Source organism: Macaca mulatta, chromosome 1 (genome assembly GCF_049350105.2).
Source record: "Macaca mulatta isolate MMU2019108-1 chromosome 1, T2T-MMU8v2.0, whole genome shotgun sequence".
NCBI classification, from domain to species: Eukaryota; Metazoa; Chordata; class Mammalia; order Primates; family Cercopithecidae; genus Macaca; species Macaca mulatta.
The window spans coordinates 195,191,263-195,216,625 of NC_133406.1; the positions used below are offsets into that span (position 1 = coordinate 195,191,263).

The 25,363-nt window shown below is 40.4% G+C and overlaps 1 protein-coding gene across 8 annotated transcripts in view; it reads left to right on the forward strand.

Annotated features, from left to right (window-relative positions):
* Window positions 1–25,363, forward strand: part of TESK2 (testis associated actin remodelling kinase 2) — a 152,335-nt gene that overhangs the window by 68,601 nt on the left and 58,371 nt on the right. For all 8 annotated transcript variants that reach the window (XM_077971782.1, XM_077971731.1, XM_028843039.2 and 5 more), the window contains one exon: window positions 7,028–7,149. In XM_077971782.1, the coding sequence (XP_077827908.1) occupies window positions 7,028–7,149 (122 nt within the window). The remainder of the gene's footprint in view (window positions 1–7,027; window positions 7,150–25,363) is intronic.

A 25,363-nucleotide genomic window follows, 5' to 3' on the forward strand; every position in this document is an offset into this window, starting at 1 on the left:
GAGGCTGCAGTGAGCTGAGGTCATGCCACTGCACTCAAGCATGGGTGACAGAGCGAGACCTTTTAAAAAATAAATAAAAATAAAGATTATAGATTTGTCACATGTGCCTTACATTGTCAGTTTTTGTTTTCTATATTACAAGACCATGTATTACAAGACCATGCTGTGAGATACATACAAGATTATGAGTATTATCCTTTGGTAGAATAATTTTTATGCAATGTTCACCCAGTGCTTTTTTTCTTGAATCAGTTGGTCTGACTGTATCAGGCTCAATATTCTTTGCATAGTTTGTATTCAAATTGTGTCTCTGCCATTTACTAGATGTATGATCTTGAGAAAGATTTAATCTCTCTGTGCCTCAGTTTCCATGGCTGTAAAAGGAGGTTATTAGCGATACTTGCCTCAGAATTATCTTGAAGATTAAATAAGTTAATATGTATAAAGCAGTTACACAGCAGTACCTAGTATGTAGCAAATGCTGTAAATGTTAGCTGTGTTATTGCTGTTTCATAACTGCGTGTGATGGTGGGGACATCTTTTAAACTTTTATTTTTATGGGTACATAGTAGGTAATATTTATGGGGTACATGAGATATTTTGATACAGCCATACAGTGTGTAATAATCACATCGGGATAAATGGGATATCCATCACCTCAAGCATTTATCATTTCTTTGTGTTGCAAACATTCCAATTATACTCTTAGTTATTTTTAAATGTACAGTTAAATTATTGTTGAATGTAATCACCCTGTTGTACTAAATCTTTATTCTATCTAACTATATTTTTGTACCCATTAACTGCTCCCACTCCCCCACACCCTGCACTACCCTTCCCAGCCTCTGTTAACCATCATTCTACTCTATCTCCATGAGTTCAATTGTTTTATTTGAGCTCCCACAAATAAATAAGAACGTGTGAAGTTTGTCTTTCTATGTCTGGCTTATTTAATTGAACATAATGTCCTCAGGGTCCACCCGTGTTGTTGCAAATGGCAGGTTCTAATCCTTTTTTATGACTCAATAGTACTCCGTTGTGTGTATGTACCACATTTTCTTTATCCATTTGTTTGTTGATAGATACTTAGGTTGCATCCAAATCTTGGCTATTGTGAATAGAGCTGCAATAAACATGGAAGTGCAGATATCTATTTAACATACTGATTTCCCTTATTTTGGTATATACCCAGTAGTGGGATTGCTGGATCACATGGTAGCTCTAGTCTTAGTTTTTTGAGGAACCTCCAAATTGTTCTCCATAGTGGCTATACTAATTTACATTCCTACCAACAGTGCACGAGGCTTCCCCCTTTCTCCACATCTTTGCAATAATTCTTTTTTTTTTTTTTTTTTTTGAGACAGAGTCTTGGCTCTGTTGCCCAGCCTGGAGTGTAGTGGCATGATCTTGGCTCACTGCAAACTCTGCCTCCCAGGTTCAAGCGATTCTCATGCCTCAGCCTCCCAAGTAGCTGGAATTACAGATGTGCACCACCATGCCCGGCTAATTTTTGTATTTTTAGTAGAGATGGGGTTTCACACCACGTTGGCCAGGCTGGTCTCCAACTCCTGACCTCAGGTAATCCTCCACCTCGGCCTCTCAAAGTGCTAGGATTACAGGCATGAGCTACTGTGCCCAGCCTGCAAGAATTCTTTATTGCCCTTCTTTTGGATAAAAGCCATTTTAACTAGGGTGAGATGATATCTCACTGTAGTTTGGATTTGCATTTCTGTAATGATCAATGATGTTGAATACCTTTACATACACCTGTTTGCCATTTGTATGTCTTCTTTTGAGAAATGTCTGTTCAGATCTTTTGCCCATTTAAAAAATCTGATTGTTAGATTTTTTTTTTTCCTATAGAGTTGTTTGAGCTCCTTATATATTCTGGTTATTAATCCTTTGTCAGATGGATATTTTGCAAATATTTTCTCCCATTCCATGGATTGACTCTTCACTTTGTTGATTGTTTCATTTGCTTTGCAGAAGCTTTTAACTGGATGTGATCCCATTTGTCCGTTTTTGCTTTGGTTGCCTGTGCTTTTGGAGTGTTACTTGAGAAATCTTTTCCCAGACCAATGGGAGAGTTTCCCCCAATGTTTTCTTGTAGTAGTTTCATAGTTTGAGGTCTTAGATCGAAATCTTTAATCCATTTTGATTAGATTTTTGTATGTGGCTAGAGATAGGAGTCTAGTTTCATTCTTTTGCATATAGCTATACAGTTTTCCCAGCACTATTTATTGAAGAGACTTTCCTTTCCCTAATGTATGTTCTTAGCACTTTTGTTGAAAATGAGTTTATTGTAGATTTATGGATTTGTTAGTGGATTCTCTATTCTGTTCCATTGGTCTATGTTTCTGTTTTTATGCCAGTACTGTGTTGTTTTGGTTACAATAGCTCTGTGGTATAATTTGAAGTCAGGTAAAGTGATTCCTCCAGTTTCTTTTCTTTTCTTTTCTTTTTCTTTTTTCTTTTTTTTTTTTTTTTTGAGACAGAGTCTCAGCTCTGTCGCCTAGGCTGGAGTGCAGTGGTGTAATCTCAGCTCACTGCAACCTCTGCCTCCCAGGTTCAAGCCATTCTCCTGCTCCAGCCTCCCTAGTAGCTGGGATTACAGGGTTGTGCCACCATGCTCAACTAATTTTTGTATTTTGTTTGTTTTTTTAGTAGAGGCAGGGTTTCACCATGTTGGCCAGGTGGATCTCAAACTCCTAACTTCAGGTGATCCACCCATGTCAGCCTCCCAAAGTGCTGGGATTACAGGCGTGAGCTACCACACCTGGCCCAGCTTTTTTTCTTTTCCTCAGGATGGCTTTGGCAATTCTGGATCTTTGTGATTCCATAGAAAGTTTAATATTTGAGTAGTATGGAAATTTTTAAAATACTCATTCTTCCAGTTCATGAACATGGAATATCTTTCTGTTTTTTTGTATCTTTTTTAGTTTCTTACATCAATGTTTTATAACTTTCATTGTAGAGATCTTTTTTATTTGTTTGTTTTTGAGACAGTCTTGCTGTGTCACCCAGGCTGGAGTACAGTGGCACGATCACAGCTCACTGCAGCCTCGACCCTCTGGGCTCAAGCAATCCTCCCACTTCAGCTTCCCAACTAGCTGGGACCACAGGCTTGAGCCACCAAGCCCAGTTAATTTTTTTTTTGTATTTTTTGTAGAGATAATGTCTCACTATGTTGCCCAAGCTGGTCCCGAACTACTGGACTGAAGTAATCCTCCTGCCTTGGCCTCCCAAAGTATTGGGATTATAGGCATGAATCACTGTGTTTGGCCTTTTAGAGATCTTTTACTTCATTGGCTAACTTAATTTCTAGGTATTTAATTTTATTTGGAGCTACTATAAATTGGATTACTTTTTGGTTTCTTTTTCAGATTGTTCGCTGTTGGCATATAGAAATGCTACTGATTTTTGTATGCTGTAACTTTTCTGAATTTATCAGTTCTAATAGTTTTTTTAGTGTAGTCTTTAGGTTTTTCCAAGTACAAGATCATATCATCTGCAAACAAGAATAATTTGGCTTCTTCCTTTCCAATTTGGTTGCCCTTTATTTCTTTCTCTTGTCTGATTGCTCTAGCTAGGATGTCCAGGACTATGTTGAATAACAGTGGTGAAAGTGGGCATCCTTTTTGTGTTCCATATCTCAGAGGAAAGGCTTTAAGTTTTTCTCCATTCAGTATGATACTAGCTTTGGGTCTGTCATATATGGCTTTTTGAGTTATGTTCCTTTTATACCTAGTTTTTTGAGGGTTTTTATCATGAAGAGATGTTGAATTTTATCAAATGCTTTTTCAACATCTAACGAAATGATCATATGGTTTTTGTCCCTCATTCTGTTGATATAATGTATCACATTGATTGATTTACATATGTTGAACTATCCTTGCATCCTAGGGCTAAATCCCACTTGGTCAGGATGAATGATCTTTTCATGGGTTTTGCCATTTTGCTAAAATCTTAGTGTGACAGTTTTCAGATGATGGAAAAATAAGAAGAGTGACTTTCAGATGGAGAGTCCTTATTAAAACACAGATGTCTTCTGTAAATAGAGTTGGAAAAATACTGCCAGTGAGCCCTTTGTTTATAAATGTTTCTTTTAACTTACCCATGCAGGATCTAAAATGGAAAGCTACTTCTCTTTCATCAGTCAAGAGGTGCATTACAACAGAATCATTGATGCACTGAGAAGAGAGCTGGGTTCCAAATCTCACTCAGTGATCTAGGAGAGGAGAGGCAGCCAGTGTTCTGCCTGCCTTCGTTTTTCCGATCAGGGTTCCTGTGGTTCTTTGTGTTTTGGCCTGGCCTCCCCCTCAACAACCTTCCCTCTTCTGCCTGGCCACTCTGAAACATTGTTTCTTTGAATTCTAAGATAAGCTGTAATGTCTGACCTGAATTAATAGCTATGATAAACTTATGGAGCTATTATCATTTCAAGGAGTTTTCGGATATTGAAGAGTTTAAGTAAGTTGTCATGTTTTCTTTTGGAATTCCCATTTGATCAAGTATAGCATACTGAAAGGATACTCCTGAAGTCCATAGGATAATGACATTTTTGTATAGTAAAGTCCCCGTTGTGCAAGATATGAAATGAATTTTTTTTTTAACCAGAAAGATCTTTGTGACTTCATGATTTTTCTACTGCCTCATTCATAATTCCTAAGCAGGAAACACATGTATCTCATTTTAGCTTCTTTGAATCAGACAAAATGTTTTGTCTGGTGGTCTTAGTGTGCTACCAATGAGACCACATTTACAGGGTGAAAACAATCTTTTCTCAAGTAAAGTGTTATGGTTTATGAAACCTGTGGAGTGTGCATTGAAATGATAAATAGTATTTACACATGCACAATAGACTGAGTTCTATCGAGGGTGAATGCTTTTAGAAGTAGACTTTCCTCTGTGCATATGGGTAATAGTGTGAGTCGTGTGGCCCATGTTTGTTGTATTTAACTTGAGTGAGTTTAAATGATTATAAGGTGCTTTGGGTAGAGTTACTACAATATTAGCTCCAAAAGGTTCACGGACTTCTTTCTATATTTAGCATGAAATTTTTTTTTCTTATAGGTTTTTTTTTTTTTCTTGATACGGAGTCTCGCTCTGTTGCCCAGGCTGGAGTGCAGTGGTGCAATCTTGGTGCACTGCGGGCTCCGCCTCCCGGGTTCACACTGTTCTCCTGGCCCAGCCCCCCGAGTAGCTGGGACTATAGGCACCCGCCACCACGCCTGGCTAATTTTTTGTGTTTTTAGTAGAGACGGGGTTTCACTGTGTTGGTCAGACTGCTCTCAATCTCCTGACCTCGTGATCTGCCCGCCTCGGCCTCCCAAAGTCCTGGGATTACAGGCGTGAGCTACCGCGCCCGGCCTATAGATATATTTTTATGGTACTTGGGGGAGACTTTGAGTATGTGGGTTTAGCATCTTATAAAGACAGTTTCATTAAGTGTTATATAAGGCTCATGCATATATCTTCTTTTTGCACACTTAGAATGCCACAGAAGGGACTCTTTTCTGTTGGTGTCTTAAGACTCACCAAGGTCAGCTATGAGGAATCAGCCTAAAATTTTTCCCTCATTTTTTTTCCTAAGGTATTAAAAACAGGCCGGGTGTGGTGGCTCACACCTGTAATCCTAGCACTTTGGGAGGCTGAGGCTGGTGGATCACAAGGTCAGGAGTTCGAGACCAACCTGGCCAACATGGTGAAACCCTGTCTCTACTAAAAATACAAAAATTAGCTGGGCACAGTGGCAGGCACTTGTAATCCCAGCTACTTGGGAGGCTGAGGCAGGAGAATCACTTGAACCTGGGAGGTGGAGGTTGCAGTGAGCTGAGATTGTGCCACTGCACTCTAGCCTGGGTAACAAAGCAAGACTCTGTCTCAAAACAAACAAACAAAAAAAACAGACATGATTGGCTGGGCATGGTGGCTCACACCTGTAATCCCAGTACTTTGGAAGGCCGAGGCAAGCGGATCACCTGAGGTCAAGAGTTTGAGACCAGCCTGGTCAACATGGTGAAACCCTGAGTCTGCTAAAAATACAAAAATTAGCCGGGTGTGTTGGCACATGCCTGTAATCCCAGCTACTCAGGAGGCTGAGGCAGGAGAATCACTTGAGCCCAGGAGGCGAGGTTGCAGTGAGCCGAGATTGTGCCACTACACTCCAGTCTAGGTGACACAGTGAGACCCTGTCTCAAAGAAAAACAACAACAGCAACAAACTAGACATGATTTCTTTTATTTATTTATTTATTTATTTATTTATTTATTTTTTCTTTATTTCTTCTAAAAAAAAAGAAAAAATGGGATACATGTGCAGAACGTGCAGTTTTGTGCCCTGGTGGTTTGCTGCACCTATTGACTAAGTTCTAAGTTCCCTTCCTTCAGCCCCCACCCGCTAACAGGCCCTGATGCGTGTTGTTCCCCTCTCTGTGTCCATGTGTTCTCAGTGTTCAACGCCCACTTATGAGTGAAAACATGCGGTGCTGGTTTTCTGTTCCTGTGTTAATTTGCTGAGGATGATGGCTTCCAGCTTCATGGTACCCAGCAGTTAATGGGTACAAAAATATAGTTAGATAGAATGAAGAAGATTTAGCACAACAGGGTGATTACACTCAACAATAATTTAATTGTACATTTTAAAATAACTAACAGTATAATTGGAATGTTTGCAACACAAAGAAATGATAAATGCTTGAGATGGTGGATATCCCATTTACCCCTTCCCTGCAAAGGACATGACCTCATTCCTTTTTATGGCTGCATAGTTTTCCATGGTGTATATCAGACATGATTTATTGAGATGTTATTAACAATGTTTTTCTGGCCAACTCCATTTGAAATAATACTGGTCTTGGGTAGAATAATTCGTCTTCATTCATGGAAGTGATACTTTAATGTAATTAGATGTATATTTTATCTAAAGTGGCACAGAAATATCTTGGCATATTGTACATTTGGAGATGTTGACCTCATATATAGCTGTTGCCCTTGACCCTCTTTTCTTGTTCTATTTAATATTCTAGGTACGACACCGAGCTTCTGGTCAGGTGATGGCTCTTAAGATGAACACGTTGAGCAGTAACCGGGCAAACATGCTGAAAGAAGTACAGCTCATGAATAGACTCTCCCATCCCAACATCCTTAGGTAATGGCTTTTCCTTCCTTCTGATCATCAGTGAGAAAACTGAAACATTGGAGGCTTGCTAGAATAGCACTAATAGCAAAAAAAGGAGGGATTCAGGATTTATCATGCTGAATCTATCTTGCTGGAGTTTAGTGGTACTCTAGGTCGTTTTCTGCCCATCAAGACTTAATTTATTGGTAATTAACTGCATTTAACAAAGCAACTTCCTCTGTCTGTCAAGTTGCTTTACTCTAATTAGAACATTAGTAGCAGCTCATTAGAACAGTTGTTTCCTATTGCTGACTGGTAATTTATCAAAGAGGAGAGATTGTTATTTATTTATGGGAAATTGTAATTAAATCAGTGAGTGACAATAAAAGTAAAATTATGTCCTCAAGTTATCTATCCTTAACTTTTAGCACTCACTTGAGGAGACACATTTTGCCTTTGAGTATTATTATTATTATTTTGAGATAGGGTCTCACTCTGTCACCCAGGCTAGAGTATAGTGGCATGATCATGGTTCAACGCAGCCTCGACCTCCAGGGCCCAATTGATCTTCCCCACCTCAGACTCCTGAGCAGCTGGAACTACAGGTGTGCCACCACATCCAGCTAAATTTCACATTTTTTGTAAAGTCAGAGTTCCGCCATGTTGTCCAGGCTGGTCTCAAATTCCTGGGCTCAAGCAATTCATCCTCCTTGGCCTCCCAAAGTGGGGAATTATTTTTATAAGTTTATATAATTGTCACTTTTTAATAATCTGTATCGGAATCTTTCTTGCTTTAATTATTTTGATATTTTAGTCAGGCAAGTATATTTTCTTTTTTAAAAAAAATTTGGCTGGGCTTGATGGCTCATGCCTGTAATCCCAGCACTTTGGGAGGCCGAGGTGGGCGCATCGTGAGGTCAGGAGATCGAGACCATTCTGGCTAACGCGGTGAAACCCCATCTCTACTAAAAATACACACAAAAAAATTAGGCGGGCGTGGTGGCACGTGCCTGTAGTCCCAGCTACTCGGGAGGCTGAGGCAGGAGAATTGCTTGAACCCGGGAGGTGGAGGTTTCCTCTGGGAACCGAGTGCAGTGAGCCAAGATTGCGCCACTGGACTCCAGCCAGGGCGACAGAGCAAGACTCCGTCTCAAAAAAAAAACAAAAAAGAAATTTTATTTGGCCAGGCATGATGGCTCATGCTTGTAATCTCAGTACTTTGGGAGGCCAAGGTGGGTGGATCCCTTGAGCCCAGGAGTTTAAGACCAGCCTGGGCAATATGGTGAAACCCCATCTCTACAAACAACAACAGCAATAACAAACAACCAAAAAAATTAGCCAGGTATAGTGGCATGTGCCTGTAGTTTCGGCTACTCAGGAGGCTGAGGTGGGAGGATCTCTTGAGCCCATGAGTTCACAGCTGCAGTGAGCCATGATCGCAGCACTGCACTCCAGCCTGAGTGACAGAGTGAGACCCTGTCTTAAAAACAAAAATTATTTTATTTAAAAAAAAACTTTGTTTTAATAAGACAAGGTCTCACTGTGTTGTTCAGGCTGGGATTACAGATGTGATCCACCACACCTGGCCAAATATATTTTCAAATGAGACCAAATAAGACAATTTAATTCAATGTATATTTAGTTAGGGTTTATGTGCAGGATGCTTTGGAAAGTTTAAAGTGCTATTTACTTAGGGTCATTTATTGCTAATTTTTATATGTTTATATTGGGCTAGAGAGAACTCATATGGCTTAAGTATGACTTACATGTTTGGTCAATGGTGTTAAATTATGGAATTAAATTATACTGCTTACTTGAAACTTTTTATCTTTGTATAGAATTATTGGCTTCCTAGTCTACCTCAAAAATATTCAGCCAGTATTTTTATTGTGGTGACTTTCTTTCAAATTTATAAGTCAAATTAACACTTTTTTTTTTGAGACGTAGTTTTGCTCTTGTCGCCCAGGCTGGAGTGCAATGGCTCGATCTCAGCTCACTGCAACCTCCACCTCCCAGGTTCAAGTGATTCTCCTGCCTCAGCGTCCCAAGTAGCTGGGATTATAGGCACTCACCATCATGCCCAGCTAATTTTTGTATTTTTGGTAGAGACAGGGTTTTACCGTGTTGGCCAGGCTTGTCTTGAACTCCTGACCTCAGGTGATCCACCTGCTTTGGCCTCCCAAAGTGCTGGGATTACAGGTGTGAGACACCACACCTGGCCAGATTAACACATTTTTTGAGCATATGTCTGGTGATATATTCAGACATCAGAAAGGTATCAAGATATATATAAAATGGAGTGTCTGCTAGCAAGGAATTTATACTTTACTTGCTCTACTTACATTGATGGAAATAGAACTAATAAATTAACTAAGACACCACCATTTGAGTAGAATAAACTCTTAAGTGCTATAGGAGTTCAAATGAGTGAGGGGTCATATTAACTTTGAAGAGTCAGGGAAGGCTTGGCATGATGGCTCACCCCTGTAATCCCAGCACTTTGGGAGGCCGAAGCAGGCAGATCACAAGGTCAAGAGTTCGAGACCATGCTGGCCAACATGGTGAAACCCCGTCTCTACTAAAAATACAAAAATTAATTGGGCATAGTGGCACACGCCTGTAGTCCCAGCTACTCGGGAGGCTGAGGCAGGAGAAGCTGTTGAACCCAGGAGGCAGAGGTTTCAATGAGCTGAGATTGTGCCACTGTATTCTAGCCTGGCGACAAAGCAAGACTCTGTCTCAACAACAACAAAAAAAAAAAAAAAAAAAAAAAAAGGAAGAGTCAGGGAAGCCTTCTAGGAGGGGACTTGAACTGGACTTTGAATTTTTTAAAAATTACGTTTAATTTTTGTGGTTACATAGTAGGTATATATACTTATGGGTTATATAAGATATTTTGATGCAGGCATGTAGTGCATAATAATGAACCTTGATTTTTAATAGGATTTTAGAAGATAGAGGAACTCAGAGCAAATAGTGATATAGAAAGCACAGATACAAAAATGCAAAGCTTTTTGAGGAGTCAGTGAATAAAATCTTATTTGGCTAATAATGACAATAATAATAATGACCATTTATTGAAGGCATGTTGTATACTAGGTGTGTTACTTATTTAAAGATTTAGTCTTCACACTCACTGTCCATTGAGGCCAAGAGATTATGTATGGGCCAAAGTCTCCTCTAAGGCCTGGGTTCTTTCTACCAGGCTTCTCTTAGAAGAACTGAGGATTTGATAGGATAGTATTGGTAGATAAAGGTGGAAAAGTAGAATTAGGTCAGATTATCCAGAAATGTTTTGCATAAATCCAAAGGATTGTAGTTTATGATCTGTGATTGGATTCTGAGCAGAAACTAGAATGGTAAGGTAATTGATGACAAGATGCAGAATGGTTTAGTGTTAGAGAGACTGGTAGCAAAGATATCAGTTAGGGGGCTTCCACTATGTTTGAGAGTGAGGTAGATGAGGCTTTGATATTCTGCTTAGGAATTTTTAAGATGATCATATTTTAAGTAATATCATCTAGCTTAAGAAGTCATATTTTAATTTTTTTATTATTATAGAAGTGATACATAATTGCAATGCAAACATTTAGAAAATAGAATTAGTAAGAAAAAGAATATAAAACTTGCCCTTAATCTCAGCATGTAGGGCTAAAACTAGTATTAGCATTTTGGCATCTTTCTTGCCAATCTTTTTATTTTACCATTTCTTTTCTTGCTCTCTTCACTATGAACTGAACTAGCAAATGCATGGAAAGTTGACTTTAAATAAATTTTATTCCATTACAGCAAAATCTTTAGATGTACTTGTTATATAATAAAATGGTATAGTATAACCTGAAACTGTAAAACTACTAAAAGAAAAGGCTTGGCGTGTTGGCTCACACCTGTAATCCCAGCACTTTGGGAGGCCAAGGTGGGCGGATCATGAGGTCAAGAGATCGAGACCATCCTGGCTAACACGGTGAAATCCCATCTCTACTAAAAATACAAAAAATTAGCTGGGCATGGTGGCAGGCACCTGTAGTCCCAGCTACATGGGAGGCTGAGGCAGTAGAATGGCATGAACCTGGAAGGCAGAGCTTACAGTGAGCCGAGATTGCACCACTGCACTCCAGCCCAGGTGACAGAGTGAGACTCTGTCTCAAAAAAAAGAAAAAGAAAAAGAAAACATAATAGAAAAATCTCCATGAGATTGGGTAGACAATTTTTTTGGATGTGCACAAGCAACAAAAGCAAAAATAGACAAATGAGATTGCATCAAACTAAAAGCTTGGAAGGCCGAGGCAGGTGGATCACCTGAGGCCAGGAGTTCGAGACCAACCTGACCGATATGGAGAAACACCGTCTCTACTAAAAAATATAAAATCAGCCGGGCATGGTGGCACATGCCTGTAACCCCAGCTAGTCAGGAGGCTCAGACAGGAGAATCGCTTGAACCTGGGAGGCAGAGGTTGCAGTGAGCTGAGATCGTGCCATTGCACTCCAGCCTGGGCAACAAGAGTGAAAATCTTTCTCAAAAAACAACAACAAAAAGGAAGGAAATACTGTCATTTGGGACAACTTGGGTGAACCTGGAGGATGTTACACTAAATGAAATAAGCCAGACACAAAGGCAAATAACTCATGATTTCATGTATGTATGAACTCTAAAACAGTCAATCTCATAGAAGTAGAGAGAAGAGGCTGGGCGCGGTGGCTCATGCCTGTAATCCCAGCACTTTGGGAGGCCGAGGTGGGCGGATCACAAGGTCAAGAGATCGAGACTATCCTGACTAACACGGTGAAACCCTGTCTCTACTAAAAATACAAAAAATTAGCTTGGTGGGGTGGCATGTACCTGTAGTCCCAGCTACTCAGGAGGCTGAGGCAGGAGAATGACTTGAACTTGAGAGGTGGAGGTTGCAGTGAGCCGAGATTGCGCCACTACACTCCAGCCTGGGTGACAGAGCGAGACTCTGTCTCAAAAAAAAAAAAAAGAAAATTTGGAGAGAAGAATGGTGGTTACCAGAGGATAGGGGTGAGTGGGGTGGGATGGGGAGGAAATGGGGAGATGTTGGTCAGGGACACAAAGTTTCAGTTACCTATGAGGAATACTTTTCTGAAATCTGTTGCGCAGTATGGTGACTATAGTTAATAATAATGTGTATTTCAAAAAAACAGAAAAAATAGAACTGCTGTATAATCCAGCAATAGGAGTAAGTTTCAAATATGTCACCACAAAAAATGATGTGAGGTAATACGTATGTTAGTTAGCTTGATTTAATCATTCTACACTGTATACATTTATGTTTGATCTATTTCAAAAAGTAGTAGTATAGTATGATTAAAAATGAAGGCTTTAGGTTGGGTGTGCTCACACCTGTAATCCCAGCACTTTGGGAGGCTGAGGCAGACAGATCCCTTGAGCTCACAAGTTCAAGACCAGCCTGGGCAACATGGTGAAAACACGGTTTTCTCTACAAAAAATACAAAAATTAGCTGGGCATGGTGGTGTGCACCTGTAGCCCTAGTGACTTTAGAGGCTGAGGTGGGAGGATGGCTTGAGCCTAGGAGGCAGAACTTGCAGTGAGCCGAGATCACACCACTGCACTCCAGCCTGGGTGATAGAACCAGAGCTTGTCTCAAAAGAAAAAAAAAAAAAGAAGACTCTAGATTAGAGGTGTCCAATCTTTTGGCTTCCCTGGGCCATACTGGAAGAAGAATTATCTGGGATCACATATAAAATACACTAACACTAACAATAGCTAATGAGCTAAAATAAACAAACAATTGCAAAAAACATATCAATTTTTTTTTTTTTTTTTTTTTTTGAGACGGAGTCTCGCTCTGTCGCCCAGGCTGGAGTGCAGTGGCCGGATCTCAGCTCACTGCAAGCTCCGCCTCCCGGGTTTACGCCATTCTCCTGCTTCAGCCTCCCGAGTAGCTGGGACTACAGGCGCCCGCCACCTCGCCCAGCTAGTTTTTTTGTATTTTTAGTAGAGACGGGGTTTCACCATGTTAGCCAGGATGGTCTCGATCTCCTGACCTTGTGATCCGCCCGTCTCGGCCTCCCAAAGTGCTGGGATTACAGGCTTGAGCCACCGCGCCCGGCCTACTCAGAATGTTTTAAGAAAGTTTATGAATTTGTGTTGTGCCACATTCAAAGCTATTCTGGGCTGCCATGTGGCCCGTGAGCTGTGGGTTGGACAAGCTTGCTCTAGATTCTAGATCAAACTGTCTGGATTCAAATCCTGGATCTTGGGAAAGTTTAGTTAACCTGTCTGAGCCTTAGTTTTCCCATCTATAAAATGAGGGTAATGACAGTAAATATTTTATGGAGTTGTTACTGAAGATTAATTAAATTAGTACATGTAAATCACTTAGAATAGTACCTTGTATGTGGTAAGTACTCAGTAAATGTTAGCTATTATTATTAGTTTATTTTCCTCTGGGTGCTTCTTTCAGTGGCCTATTATAATAGCCTATCTTTGTTGTTGTTGTTATTTAGTTTTTATTTCATAATCATAAACTTAATTTAACTCTGCAATGCAGCTAGGCATGGAAGGGAACAAGGAAAACATGGAACTCAAAGGGAGCTGCAGCGAGAGCACAAAGATTATGGGATACTGTGAGCAAATGGGGTGGAGGAGTGCTCTCTTGAGCTACAGAAGGAATGGTCTGGTGGTTAAGATAAAACACAAGTCAAATTTATTAGAGCTGTCCACAGTCAGCAATGGTGATCTTCTTGCTGGTCTTGCCATTCCCAGACCCAAAGTGTCCCATGGCCTCCGCAATATTCATACCTTCTTTTCACCTTGCCAAAGACCACATGCTTGCCATCCAACCTGACACATAAACCCTGGAATAATTTTGTGAAAGCAGGAACCCTTATAACCAAATCCTTTCTCTCCAGTGGTCAGAGCACAAAAGTTTTCTGCTGTCTTTGGAACTTTGTCTGCAAACAGCTCGAAGGAGACGTGGCCTAAGGGCTCGCTGTTTGACTGTGATGTTGAAGAACATGGTGGGGTTGACCATGGCTGATAGTACAGCGCTCCCGGCGGTGGCAGCAGCATCTGCAAAGCACCTACCTTTTTTTTATTCATTTACTCACCAAACATGTGTTGAGTGCCTACTGCTGCTTTTAATAGATTCAATGGTTTTCTACTATTGTTGTCCAATAGAACCTTCTGCAGTGATGGAAATGTTCTATATTTTTGCTGTCGAATAGCCACATGTAGCTAATAAGCATTGAAATATGGCTAATGCAAATGAGAAATTAAAATTTTATTTGAATTGGTTTAAATTTAAATTGCCACATGAAGCTAGTGCCTACTGTATTTGATAATGCTGGGCTACTTACATCTTTGCCTTTGTTTTGCTACCGGTATATGTGTTCCAGCCTAGAAACATGTAGGGTTGTGATAAGACCAACATTACCATTCCTATTCTGTATCTTCTTGATATACTTTCTTAGCTTATCTCCTTTTGATACTTTTGCTTAGGAATGATCCCCACCTCCACCCTCATCCCCCTTAACTTAAAAAAGTAATATTTTTTGCTCTCAGCCAAGTTTTCTAATGTATGAAAGGTAGCATTCAGTCTATCTAAATCTTCCCAATAAGCCCACAAAAGAGATGATATATATAAAGCCTCTGGCACAGGAACTGTCACACTGCAAGTATAATACATGAGAATGATACTTATTGTTAACCACGTGGGTTTGCCCTTTGATGGTGACCATTTTTGTTCTGCATAAGCCATCTGTCTCAAATATACTGTGGTTTAAAAGCCTGAAAGTGGATTACTTTTTAAAAGAAGCTTCTAATTATTTATATCTTTTATGTTTTTATGTCTTCACTTTCACTATATATTTTGAATACAACAAAAGGAAATTATTCTAACCAGTGGCCCAGAGCAAACAAAGTCCTCTTGTCTTTTGTTACCCAGAGGACTATTAATGTAGTAGAAACATTTATTATACTTCCCTGTGACTCCTTAAATGTCAAATCAAGCATGACTATGTTTTATTCTCAAGGTTCTTAGAATTTGTATTTTCTAAATGCTTTCTGGTTGTCTTAGCAATTTGCTGTTAATACTTATGATTTAAATTTTTTGATTGCTATTTGTTGGTATGGCTCTTAGTCTATTTTCAAGTTGTAAACATTATAAGCTCTCTTTTATATGTGCAGAAGTATGAACCAGCGTTTTCCCCCAAATTGAGATTAGATCTACATTGGGAAGAATCCATCTCTTGGAACCCTAGGATTACACAGATGTGCCTTCTCAGGTGCTGGCCCAGGTGGGAAGTTGCTGAGTAGATGAGACTTCTGTTCTCTTGGATTCGTCTAGTCAGAACAATTCCCCTTTTTATCTTTTTTATGTTGAACTTCTGTATAAGAGTTTTGAAGAAAAGGTCTCCTGCTTAAAAGAAAGAGAGAGAGAGAAACGAAGGAAAGAAAGGAAGAAAGAAAGAAAAAGAGTGTGCTGAAAATTACATTGTTAGTGCTTTGGAAAGTCTACTTGGGAAAGAAGACTATCTGCATGATCTGCCAGATGGTAGGCATTTAATCCTCTGGGCATACCTTGGTTCTCTTCTGTCAGAGCTATTGTGTGCCCAGCAGGAGTGAGTGAGCTGAACCTCTGTAGTTCTCTTTTTCTTGACCCCAACCTCCCAGTTTCCCTTTTTCCCTTTATCTCCCTTCCTCCTAAGATTTCTATTTGGAAGGAAAAGTGTGGGCCTGGTAAGTCATAGAGGTAGTACTTGTGTAAATTTTGTTCATGTGTATGTATTCTGTTTATACATGGGCCCAGGGAAGATTGGTTGTTTTATCATCAGTTGCTCAAAGTTATCAGTTAAAAAAAGGAACAATAAAGTACTTTGTTGAGTGCAGGGACTGATTGTTTAGGTCTCTTGTGAATAAGGTTGTTTATGCCAGGAAGTCTTATGCCCAAGATCTGTAACCCAGTTCCATGCCCCACTCACTTCCACTCCCCGGTGGCCTTTCTGAGGAACTATACACTCAGGTTTGTTCTCATACCTCCCCCCAACCCCGATACAGGGTCTCACTCTGTTGCCCAGACTCACTGCAATCTCTGCCCTCTGGGCTCTAGCAGTCCTCCCACCTCAGCCTCCTGAGTAGCTAGGACTGCAGGCGGATGCCACCACACCTGGCTAATTTTGAACAAATTTCTGTAGAGAAAGGTCTCACTATATTATGCCCAGGCTGGTCTTGAATTCCTGAGCTCAGGCAGTCCTCCCACTTTGGCCTCCCAAAATACTGGGATTATAGGCTTGAGCTACGGCACTGGGCCCCTCTTTTTTGTTATTTATGCCATGAGAAATTTAATATTTCTTTTAGACTCCTCCTTCAATTCACCAAGTATGAAATTGAAGAGTATGCCTTCAGTTCATAAATATTTACTTGGAACTACTCAGTCCTTCCCTGTGCTAGGTAATATGATTAATGCAAGAGAAATAGAGGCTTCTTGTCTCCCAGAGAGTCTCTTTAAGAAGTAAACTATACAATGTTGGAAATAGACTAGCATTAGTGAGAATATGGTAGGATATTTTCCCAGTCTCAGTTATTAAGACAGCCATCTTTCCAGTTATCCATCCTGAAAAATTCCAGCCATTTTTGGTTATCATGTATTCCTTGCTTCTAATGAGAAGCTAAGCTGTGATTCTAAATATTCAAAGACTTTTGCATCTATTCCTTCCCTTACATGTGTGCTGTAATTCAGCCTTCTTCACTTTCACCTGGAGTGAATTATTTTCCTTGCCTCTTTGCCCTCTTTTTCACTCTTCCTGATACACAGCTCTAGTTGTATAGTTTATTTCTTAAAACTTTTTGTGGCTCACATTGGTTTCAAAATTGAGCCAAAAATTCTTTAGACTGACAGTTAAGGTTCGATCTGTTTTTCCAACCTTTTCTTCCACTCTTTCTCTTGTACAGTTCACATAGCTCCACCATTTCCTAATTATATTCTCTAGGACAAGTTATTTAACCTCTGTGCTTTGATTTCTTCTGTTTAATGAGAATGGACCAGATCAGTTGTTAGAAATCACATTGGGGCAGGGCATGGTGGCTCACACCTATAATCCCAGCACTTGGGAGGCTGAGGCGGGAGGATCATTTGAGCCTAGGAGTAGTGAGCTATGATGGCTTCTTCCTGCCAACTGCACAGACAAAATCAATTCCCTGAGATTGTGGCATTGCAGTAAGAAAGAGTTTAATTGACTCAAGGCCAGCCATGCCAAAGAAGCAGTTATCACTTAAATCAGTCTTCCTGAAGCCCTCTAGAGGTTAGAGTTTTTATGGACAATTTGGTGGGCAGGGCTGAGGGAATGGGTGCTGCTGATTAATTGGGGGTGTGGAAAAGTCCTTGTGCACTGAGTGTACCTCTGTGTAGGGCTACAACAGGAGTCCTCAACCCCCAGGTTATAGACCGGTACCAGTCTGTGGCCTGTTAGGAACTGGGCCACACAGCAGGAGGTGAGCAGGTGAGCAAGAATTACTGCCTGAGCTCTGCTTCCTGTCAGATCAGTGGTGGCATTAGATTCTTATAGAAGCGTGAACCCTGTTGGGAACTGTGCATGCAAAGGATCTTGGTTGTGTGTCCCTTATGAGAATCAAACGCCTGATGATCTGAGGTGGAACAGTTTCATCCCAGAACCATCCCTCCACCTGCCCCTCCCCCGAGTCTGTGGAAAAATTGTCTTCCACAAAACCAGTCCCTGGTGCCAAAAAGGTTGGGGAACGCTGGGCTACAGGACCAGTTGAGTCATGAGTCACAAGTCTGGGTGGGGTCAGTCTGAAAAAATCTCTCAGAAAACCAGTCTTAGGTTCTATAATAGTGATGTTATCTATAGGAGCAGTTTGAGAAGTCATAAATCTTGTGATCTCTAGCCACATGACCTCCAAGCAGTAAGAGGCTGTAGAGCTATACCTACATTTTAGCAGAATTCTGGCCCCTCCCATAATCCTAACCTTGTGGCCTTTCCTTAGTTTTACAAAGCTGGTTTAGTTTTGGGAAGGGCTATTATCATCCTTGCTTTAAGGTTAAACTGTAAACTAAATTCCTCCCAAAGTTAGCTTAGCCTATGCCCAGTGATGACCAAAGACAAACAGCTTGAGATTGGAGGCGAGATAGAGTTAACTATGTCAGATTTCTCTTTTGCAAAGGTGGTTTCAGTTGTGCTGCTGAACCACAGACTGCGTGATATAGTGAGACCCTGTATGTAAAATAAATAAATAAATAAATAAGAAATCAAATTGAATTAAATGTTGAATAATTTTTAAATAATCAGATTTTTGAAATATCTTAAGGGTGAATGAATGTGGATGTGGGGTGTGTTACAGAATAAATGGGCAGTCTTTTAATTTTTTTTTTTTTTTTTTTTTTTTGAGATGGAGTTTCGCTGTTGTTGCCCAAGCTGGGGTGCAATGGTGCAATCTTGGCTCACTGCAACCTCTGCCTCGCAGGTTCAAGTGATTCTCCTGCCTTAGCCTCCTGAGTAGCTGGGATTACAGGCGCGCGCCACCATGCCCAGCTAATTTTTTGTATTTTTAGTAGAAATGGGGTTTCACCATGTTAGCCAGACTGGCCTCGAACTCCTGACCTCAGGTGATCCATTTGCCTCGGCCTCCCAAAATACTGGGATTACAGGCATGAGCCACTGCTACCGGCCTAAAATGTTTTTTTGCATCTGTTGAAAGTTGAAAAAAAATAATAAAGTGGATCTCTGATTTTATCATTGTAATCCTCGTGGGTAACTAGGTGAAAGACTCTCAAGAGAGTTCACAAAGCATCTTTTGTAACACTAGCATATTGGTAAGGTGATCTTAAATTTTTTTTTTTTTTGAGATGGAGTCTCACTCTGTCACCCAGGCTGGAGTACAGTGGCATGATCTCTGCTCACTGCAACCTCCAACTCCCAGGTTCTTGTGCTTCAGCCTCCCAAGTAGTTGGGATTACAGGCATGTGCCACCATACCCAGCTAATTTTTGTATTTTTAGTAGAGATAGGGTTTCACCATGTTGGTCAGGCTGGTCTCAAACTCCTGGCCTCAAGTGATCTGCCCCCCCCTTGGCCTCCCAAAGTGCTGGGATTACAGGTGTGAGCCACTGTGCTTGGCTGAAGATTTTTAATATAAACATTGATTACTAGTTGTTGAGTACCCTTTATGGACCACTATTAATTTCCTGCTGCACTCCATTTCTTCCTTTCCAGACCTCTCCCACCATTCATCTATCACTTGAGCCAAAAGCTTACCATTCTTATTATCTTTCTCTTACACTCTATTTCAAACCATCAAGTAGTTCAGCATTATCTTCAAAATATGTCCTGAATCTATTTGCCACCTCTACGTCTACTACTGTAGCCCAACCATCCTAATTGATCTCTTGTCTTCCCCCTTTGCCCCACAATAGCCAGATTGAATTTTAAGAAGGTAAATCAGATTATGTCATTTCCCTGCTGAATTTCCTAATATAGCTTTTTGTCATTCTTCAAAGTTCATACTCTGGGCTTTAACCTATCAGGCCCTAAATGATTTGGTCTACCTGGCTCTGCCCATATTTCCAATCATTCCTCCTTTTTCTTACATCATTCTAACCACACTCACTAACCTTGTTTCTCAGACACATTAAGCTTTTTACCCTACTTCAGGGCCTTTGTACTTACTTTATTCCAGAATCATATGATATACTTTTGCTGAGATTCTCCTGCCTTAGCCTTTTGCCCCTCCTCAAAGAAATCTTTTTGACTAGTCTAAAATAGACATCGATATCACTATATATATATTTCCTCTTATTGTGCTTTGTTACAAGTTCTCATTACTTCTGAAAAGAACCTTATTCATTTGTTTGTTTACTTATTGCTTAAAGCCTCCAGTATTGAGTGAGCTCTCTGAGGGTAGAAGTTTATCTTTTTCACCATCGTATTTGTAGCCCCTATAGTGTAGTATCTCTAGAAGCTGATGCCAATTAGAACCAAGCCAGTTTGCATCACAGAAACTTACAAAAGCTCAGTAACTGAAGGTGGGTGTCAGGCTTGGGCTAAAAATAAGAGGGCTATTCAAAGTCTTTTAAGGGGTAACTGGGCCTGAAAGTCAACATCCCCATTTCTTGTAACTATTCAGTTAAATATCACCTACCCCAAAAAGACATGGTTTAGTTTTGGAGAAAAATTGAACCAGAAATACTTCATACTAGTGAACATCTGATAGAATATGGGGGAGAATGCAATACTTAAAAGAGGAGATGGGGGGATAACCTGCATACTGGAATGGTGAGGCTCATAAGACTTCTAGTCACCTTTCATCACCTGGCTCTCAGGCAGGCAAAAATCATTCCTATCCTACCCTCAACCCTGCCACTTGCCAGGAAATTGATGGATTTTTTCCTGGAAAAAATGAATAGCCCCAAATAAAGGAAGACAGTTTTTTTTTTTTTAAAAAGTGACAACCTTTGTCAGAAGTATTTGACTTTGGCAATATAATAAAAATAAAACAATTTTAAAAATTTAAAAAGTAACAACCAAAAAATCTTACAGTTGTCATCCTTTTAGGAGGTTAGAGAAGATACTGCATCCATGAAACAAGAATAGAATACTATAAAATGTGAACAGAAAACCACACAGATTATTGTTTTTGGAAATTTAAAAATATGATATAAAAAGTCAATAGATGGTTAAGGAGATGAAGTTGAGGAAATCCTCCATTAGTCGGAAAAGATAAAAGAAAATAAGAAAAGATACGAAAATTTAAAGATTAACCTAGGAAGTTTAATTTTGATTGATAAGAAAACATCTTCTAGAACCCAGAGAGCGTGAGTCTACGGCCATACCACCTAAGATCTTAACTAAGATCAAATGGGATGAGGCACATTGGGGTGGAGTTAAGATCAAATGAGATGAGGCACATTGGGGTGGTATGGCCATAGGCTCATGCTCTTTGAGTTCTCACTATTCAGTATGCAGACTAACCCATTGTGCTGGGCCTGGCTAATACCTGGAGGGGAGAACCAAAGGACATGTACTTCCAGATTGAAAGGGCCTAGCACAATGAATGAAAAAACAGCCACCTAGAGCATATCATTGTGAAATTTTAGAATATGTATAATAAAAATATTCTAAACATTTCCACAGAGGAAAAAATTTTTTAAAAAACCTTACCTGTCATTTTTTATTATTGTTATTACTATTGTCATAATAATCTGAAGTATCATATATTGAGGCTGTATAGCTTAAAGTTTAAGAGTTAAAAATTCACTCCCTGACTCTTCCGTTTGCTCATTGTGTGCCCTTAGGTGAGCCACTTAATCTTTATTTTTCTTATCTCTAAAATAGAAATAGGCCTGGTGTGATGGCTCAGGCTTGTAATCCTAGTACTTTGGGAGGCCAAGGCAGGCAGATCACCTGAGTCCAGGAGTTCGAGACCAACCTGGCCAACATAGTGAAACCCGTCTCTAATAAAAATACAAAAATAGCCAGGCATGGTGGTGCATGCCTGTAATCCCAGCTACTAGGGAGGCTGAGGCAGGAGAATTGCTTGAACCCAGGAGGTGGAGGTTGCCGTGAGCCAAGATCGCGCCACTGCACTCCAGCCTGGGTGACCGAGTGAGACTACATCTCAAAAAAATAGTAATAATAATTAAATAAAATAGAAATATACTTATCATATATTTTTATAAGGATTAAATAAGATAAACTCTGTAAAAGTATTTACAGAGGCCGGGCGCGGTGGCTCATGCCTGTAATCCCAGCACTTTGGGAGGCCGAGTCGGGCGGATCACGAGGTCAGGAGATCGAGACCATCCTCGCTAACGCGGTGAAACCCCGTCTCTACTAAAAATACAAAAATTAGCCGGTCGCGGTGGCGGGCGCCTGTAGTCCCAGCTACACGGGAGGCTGAGGCAGGAGAACGGCTTGAACCCAGGAGGCGGAGCTTGCAGTGAGTGGAGATCGCGCCACTACACTGCAGCCTGGGCGACAGAGTGAGATTCTGTCGCTCAGGCTGGAGTGCAGTGGCGCGATCTCGGTTCACTGCAAACTCCGCCTCCCAAGTTCACGCCATTTTTCTGCCTCAGCCTACCCAGTAGCTGGGACTACAGGCACCCGCCACAACACCCGGCTAATTTGTTTGTATTTTTAGTAAAGACGGGGTTTCACCTTGTTAGCCAGCATGGTCTGGATCTCCTGACCTCGTGATCCACCCGCCTCGGCCTCCCAAAGTGCTGGGATTCCAGGCGTGAGCCACCACGCCAGACCATCACATTTATTTCTATAGCCCCCACTTAATCCGCTTTGCATGGCACTGTACTTAATATATATGTGACAGACAGTACAAAAATTTCAAGTATTCTAATATTTATGGAGAGCACAAACCTTGCACATACTAATTGCTTGATACATGCTTATTAGATTGATGTTTTCTTTCCTCTGTACATTTCATTCACTTTGGGATAGGGAGAGGAAATAAATCATTGTGAGAGTATTATCAAACTCTCATTGTGAGAGTTTCAGAAGTATGCTCACATAGATTGAAGTCTATATTTCTATTATGTTACTTTGGTGTAAATTTATAAGTAATTTTAGAATAAAGGAGAAATTTGGGAAGGAAGAAGAAACTTTTTTAGGGCTTGGGGAGACAACTTAGATATGTGAGTTTGTGATTATTAGTTCTCTTTTGAACTTCCTGGATTAAGAAAAAGCTTTTTGGCCGTATTTAAAGTCACCATATGTATATGTATTAATAGTTCTGCCTTTGTCAGGAGACTTGTTTTTTGTTTGTTTGTTTGTTTGGTTTCTTTGCTTGCATGGCAGTTTTGAGCATTGTGATTTAAAATTTTTTGTTAAACTACTTATAAATTCATTCTTTGTTTAATTTCAGTTTGTTATTCAAGATAGAGGGTATATATTTTCCTCCCAGAAATCTTGGGTGTTTTTTATTTATTAAACTATTTTAATATTTGTAAGCAAGCAGATCTGACTTTAACTTTTTAGATCTTTGTATTGCTTCACCTCAAAAAAGTAAAATTGGACCATGAACTTGATTGGGCCTCTTGTTATTATGTGTAGTGCTATTGACATAATCTGATTGCTGAGCAATGTTTGTTCTGCTTTTGGCTGTCTTAAAATTGGACTGTTAAAAACCATAGGCAAAAAGGAGAAAGCGAGACTGAACCAGCTCTGCCTAGTGTCACCTGATGTGACACTCTGGTGGTTAATGTCTGTTCAGCTGAGTTTTCCTTAGGAGTTCTCATATCTAGGACCTAGCACAACCAGTTTTCCATGATGTAATACCTCTAAAACATGTTTGAACTGCAGCGAGCCTTACCCAAGGATATTACTGCCTTTTTATAGGTTTAGATTCTTCTGGGACTTGAGATCTGAGCCATTGCCTTCCTTCCTCCTCCTTCTCCTCCTCCTTCCTTCTTCCTTCTTTCTTTCTTCTTCTTCTTCCCCCACCCCCCCTTTTTTTTTTGTCTGCACGGCTCACTGTAGCCTTGACCTCTCAGGCTCAAGCCTTCCACTTCAGCCTCCTGAGTAGCTAGGACCACAGGCGTGCCCCACACCCAGCTTTTTTTTTTTTGATATTTAGTAGAGATGAGGTCTCCCTATGTTGCCCAGGCTGATCTTGAACTCCTGGGCTCAAGCAATCCTCCCACCTCAGCCTCCCAAAGTACTGGGATTACAGGTGTGAGCTGCTGTACCTGGCCTTTTTGTTGTTATTGGTGACTTTTTTTTCTAGCCCAAGTCCAAGAAATGACGGTATCTTTGTATTATTTGGGAGTAAAATGCAAAGCAATTTATTTTGTGCTACATGTTAAAGGTTAGTGGAGTCTGGTAGAGTATGTTACAGGTCCCTTTATTCCAAAATTATGAGAGGAAATTAGATAAAAATTCTGGAAAAACATACTTTTTAAAAAAGAATAGTCCGGGCACATTGGCTCACGCCTGTAATCTCAGCACTTTGGGAGGCCAAGGTGGGCGGATCACTTGAGGTCAGGAGTTCGAGACCAGTCTGGCCAACATGGTGAAACCCTATCTCTACTAAAAGAATACAAAAAATTAGCTGGGTGTGGTGGTGCACGCCTCTCAGCTACTGGGGAGGCTGAGGCAGGAGAAAAGTTTGAGCCCAGGAGGTGGAAGTTCCAGTGAGCCAAGATCACGCCACTGCACTCCAGTCTGACCAACATGGAGAAACCCCATCTCTACTAAAAATAAAAAATTAGCTTGGCATGGTGGCGCATGCCTGTAATCCCAGCTACTTGGGAGGCTGAGGCAGGAGAATCGCTTGAACCTAGTAAGTGGAGGTTGTGGTCAGCCAAGATAGTGCCATTGCACTCCAGCCTTGGCAACAAGAGTGAAACTCCGTCTCAAAAAAAAAAAAAAAAAAAATAGTAAACCGATTTATGTAGATTTCATCAATCTTTGTATGCATCTGTTTCTTTTTCTTCTTTCTTTTTTTTTTAAAGACAATGTCTTGCTGTTTTGTGCAGGCAGAGAAGTGCAGTGGTATGATCATAGCTTACTATAACCTTGACCTTCTGACCTCAAGTGATCCTCCTGGCTGTCTTCTGAGTAACTGGGACTACAAGCACACACCACCATGCCTGGCTAATTTAATTTTTAAATTTTTTTAGAGACAGGGTCTCACTGTGTTGCCCAGGCTGGTCCTGAACTCCTGGCCTCAAGTGGTCCTCCCACCTTGATATCCCAAAGTGCTAGGATTACAGGTGTGAGTCACTGTGCCCGGCCTCTTTTCTTTTCTTTTTTTTTTTTAATGGTTATTTTTCTTAGCAGAGTTTGAGTGTTTTAGATGTAGGCCTTTTAGAAAACATAAGTATCAAATTTATGTCCACGTTTTAACGTTGTATTATAGGTTTACTTAGGCCTCTCAATCGTTGTTACTATAACCTTTAGAATCAGACATTTTTCTGGAAAGACCAGTATGGGTCAGAAGAACCCGTATGATATGGATGCTGCTTGCTGCTCAACGTTGGCAGCAGAAAAGCTGGTAAAGCAAACCAGGTAGATTTTCATTGGTTCATAGATAGGCAGTTCTTTTTAATGAATCAAAAATCAAAAGTGGTTTTATTGAACCGCTGGCCTTTTTTTCTTTCATAACCATTATCACAGGGCAAAACATAGACTTTGGAGCCAAACATCCAGATTCTAGTACCCTCTTTAACGTTTGTCAAGTCATTTAAATACTCCAAACCTCATTTTCCTAGATGAAGAAGTGGGGGTAATTTCA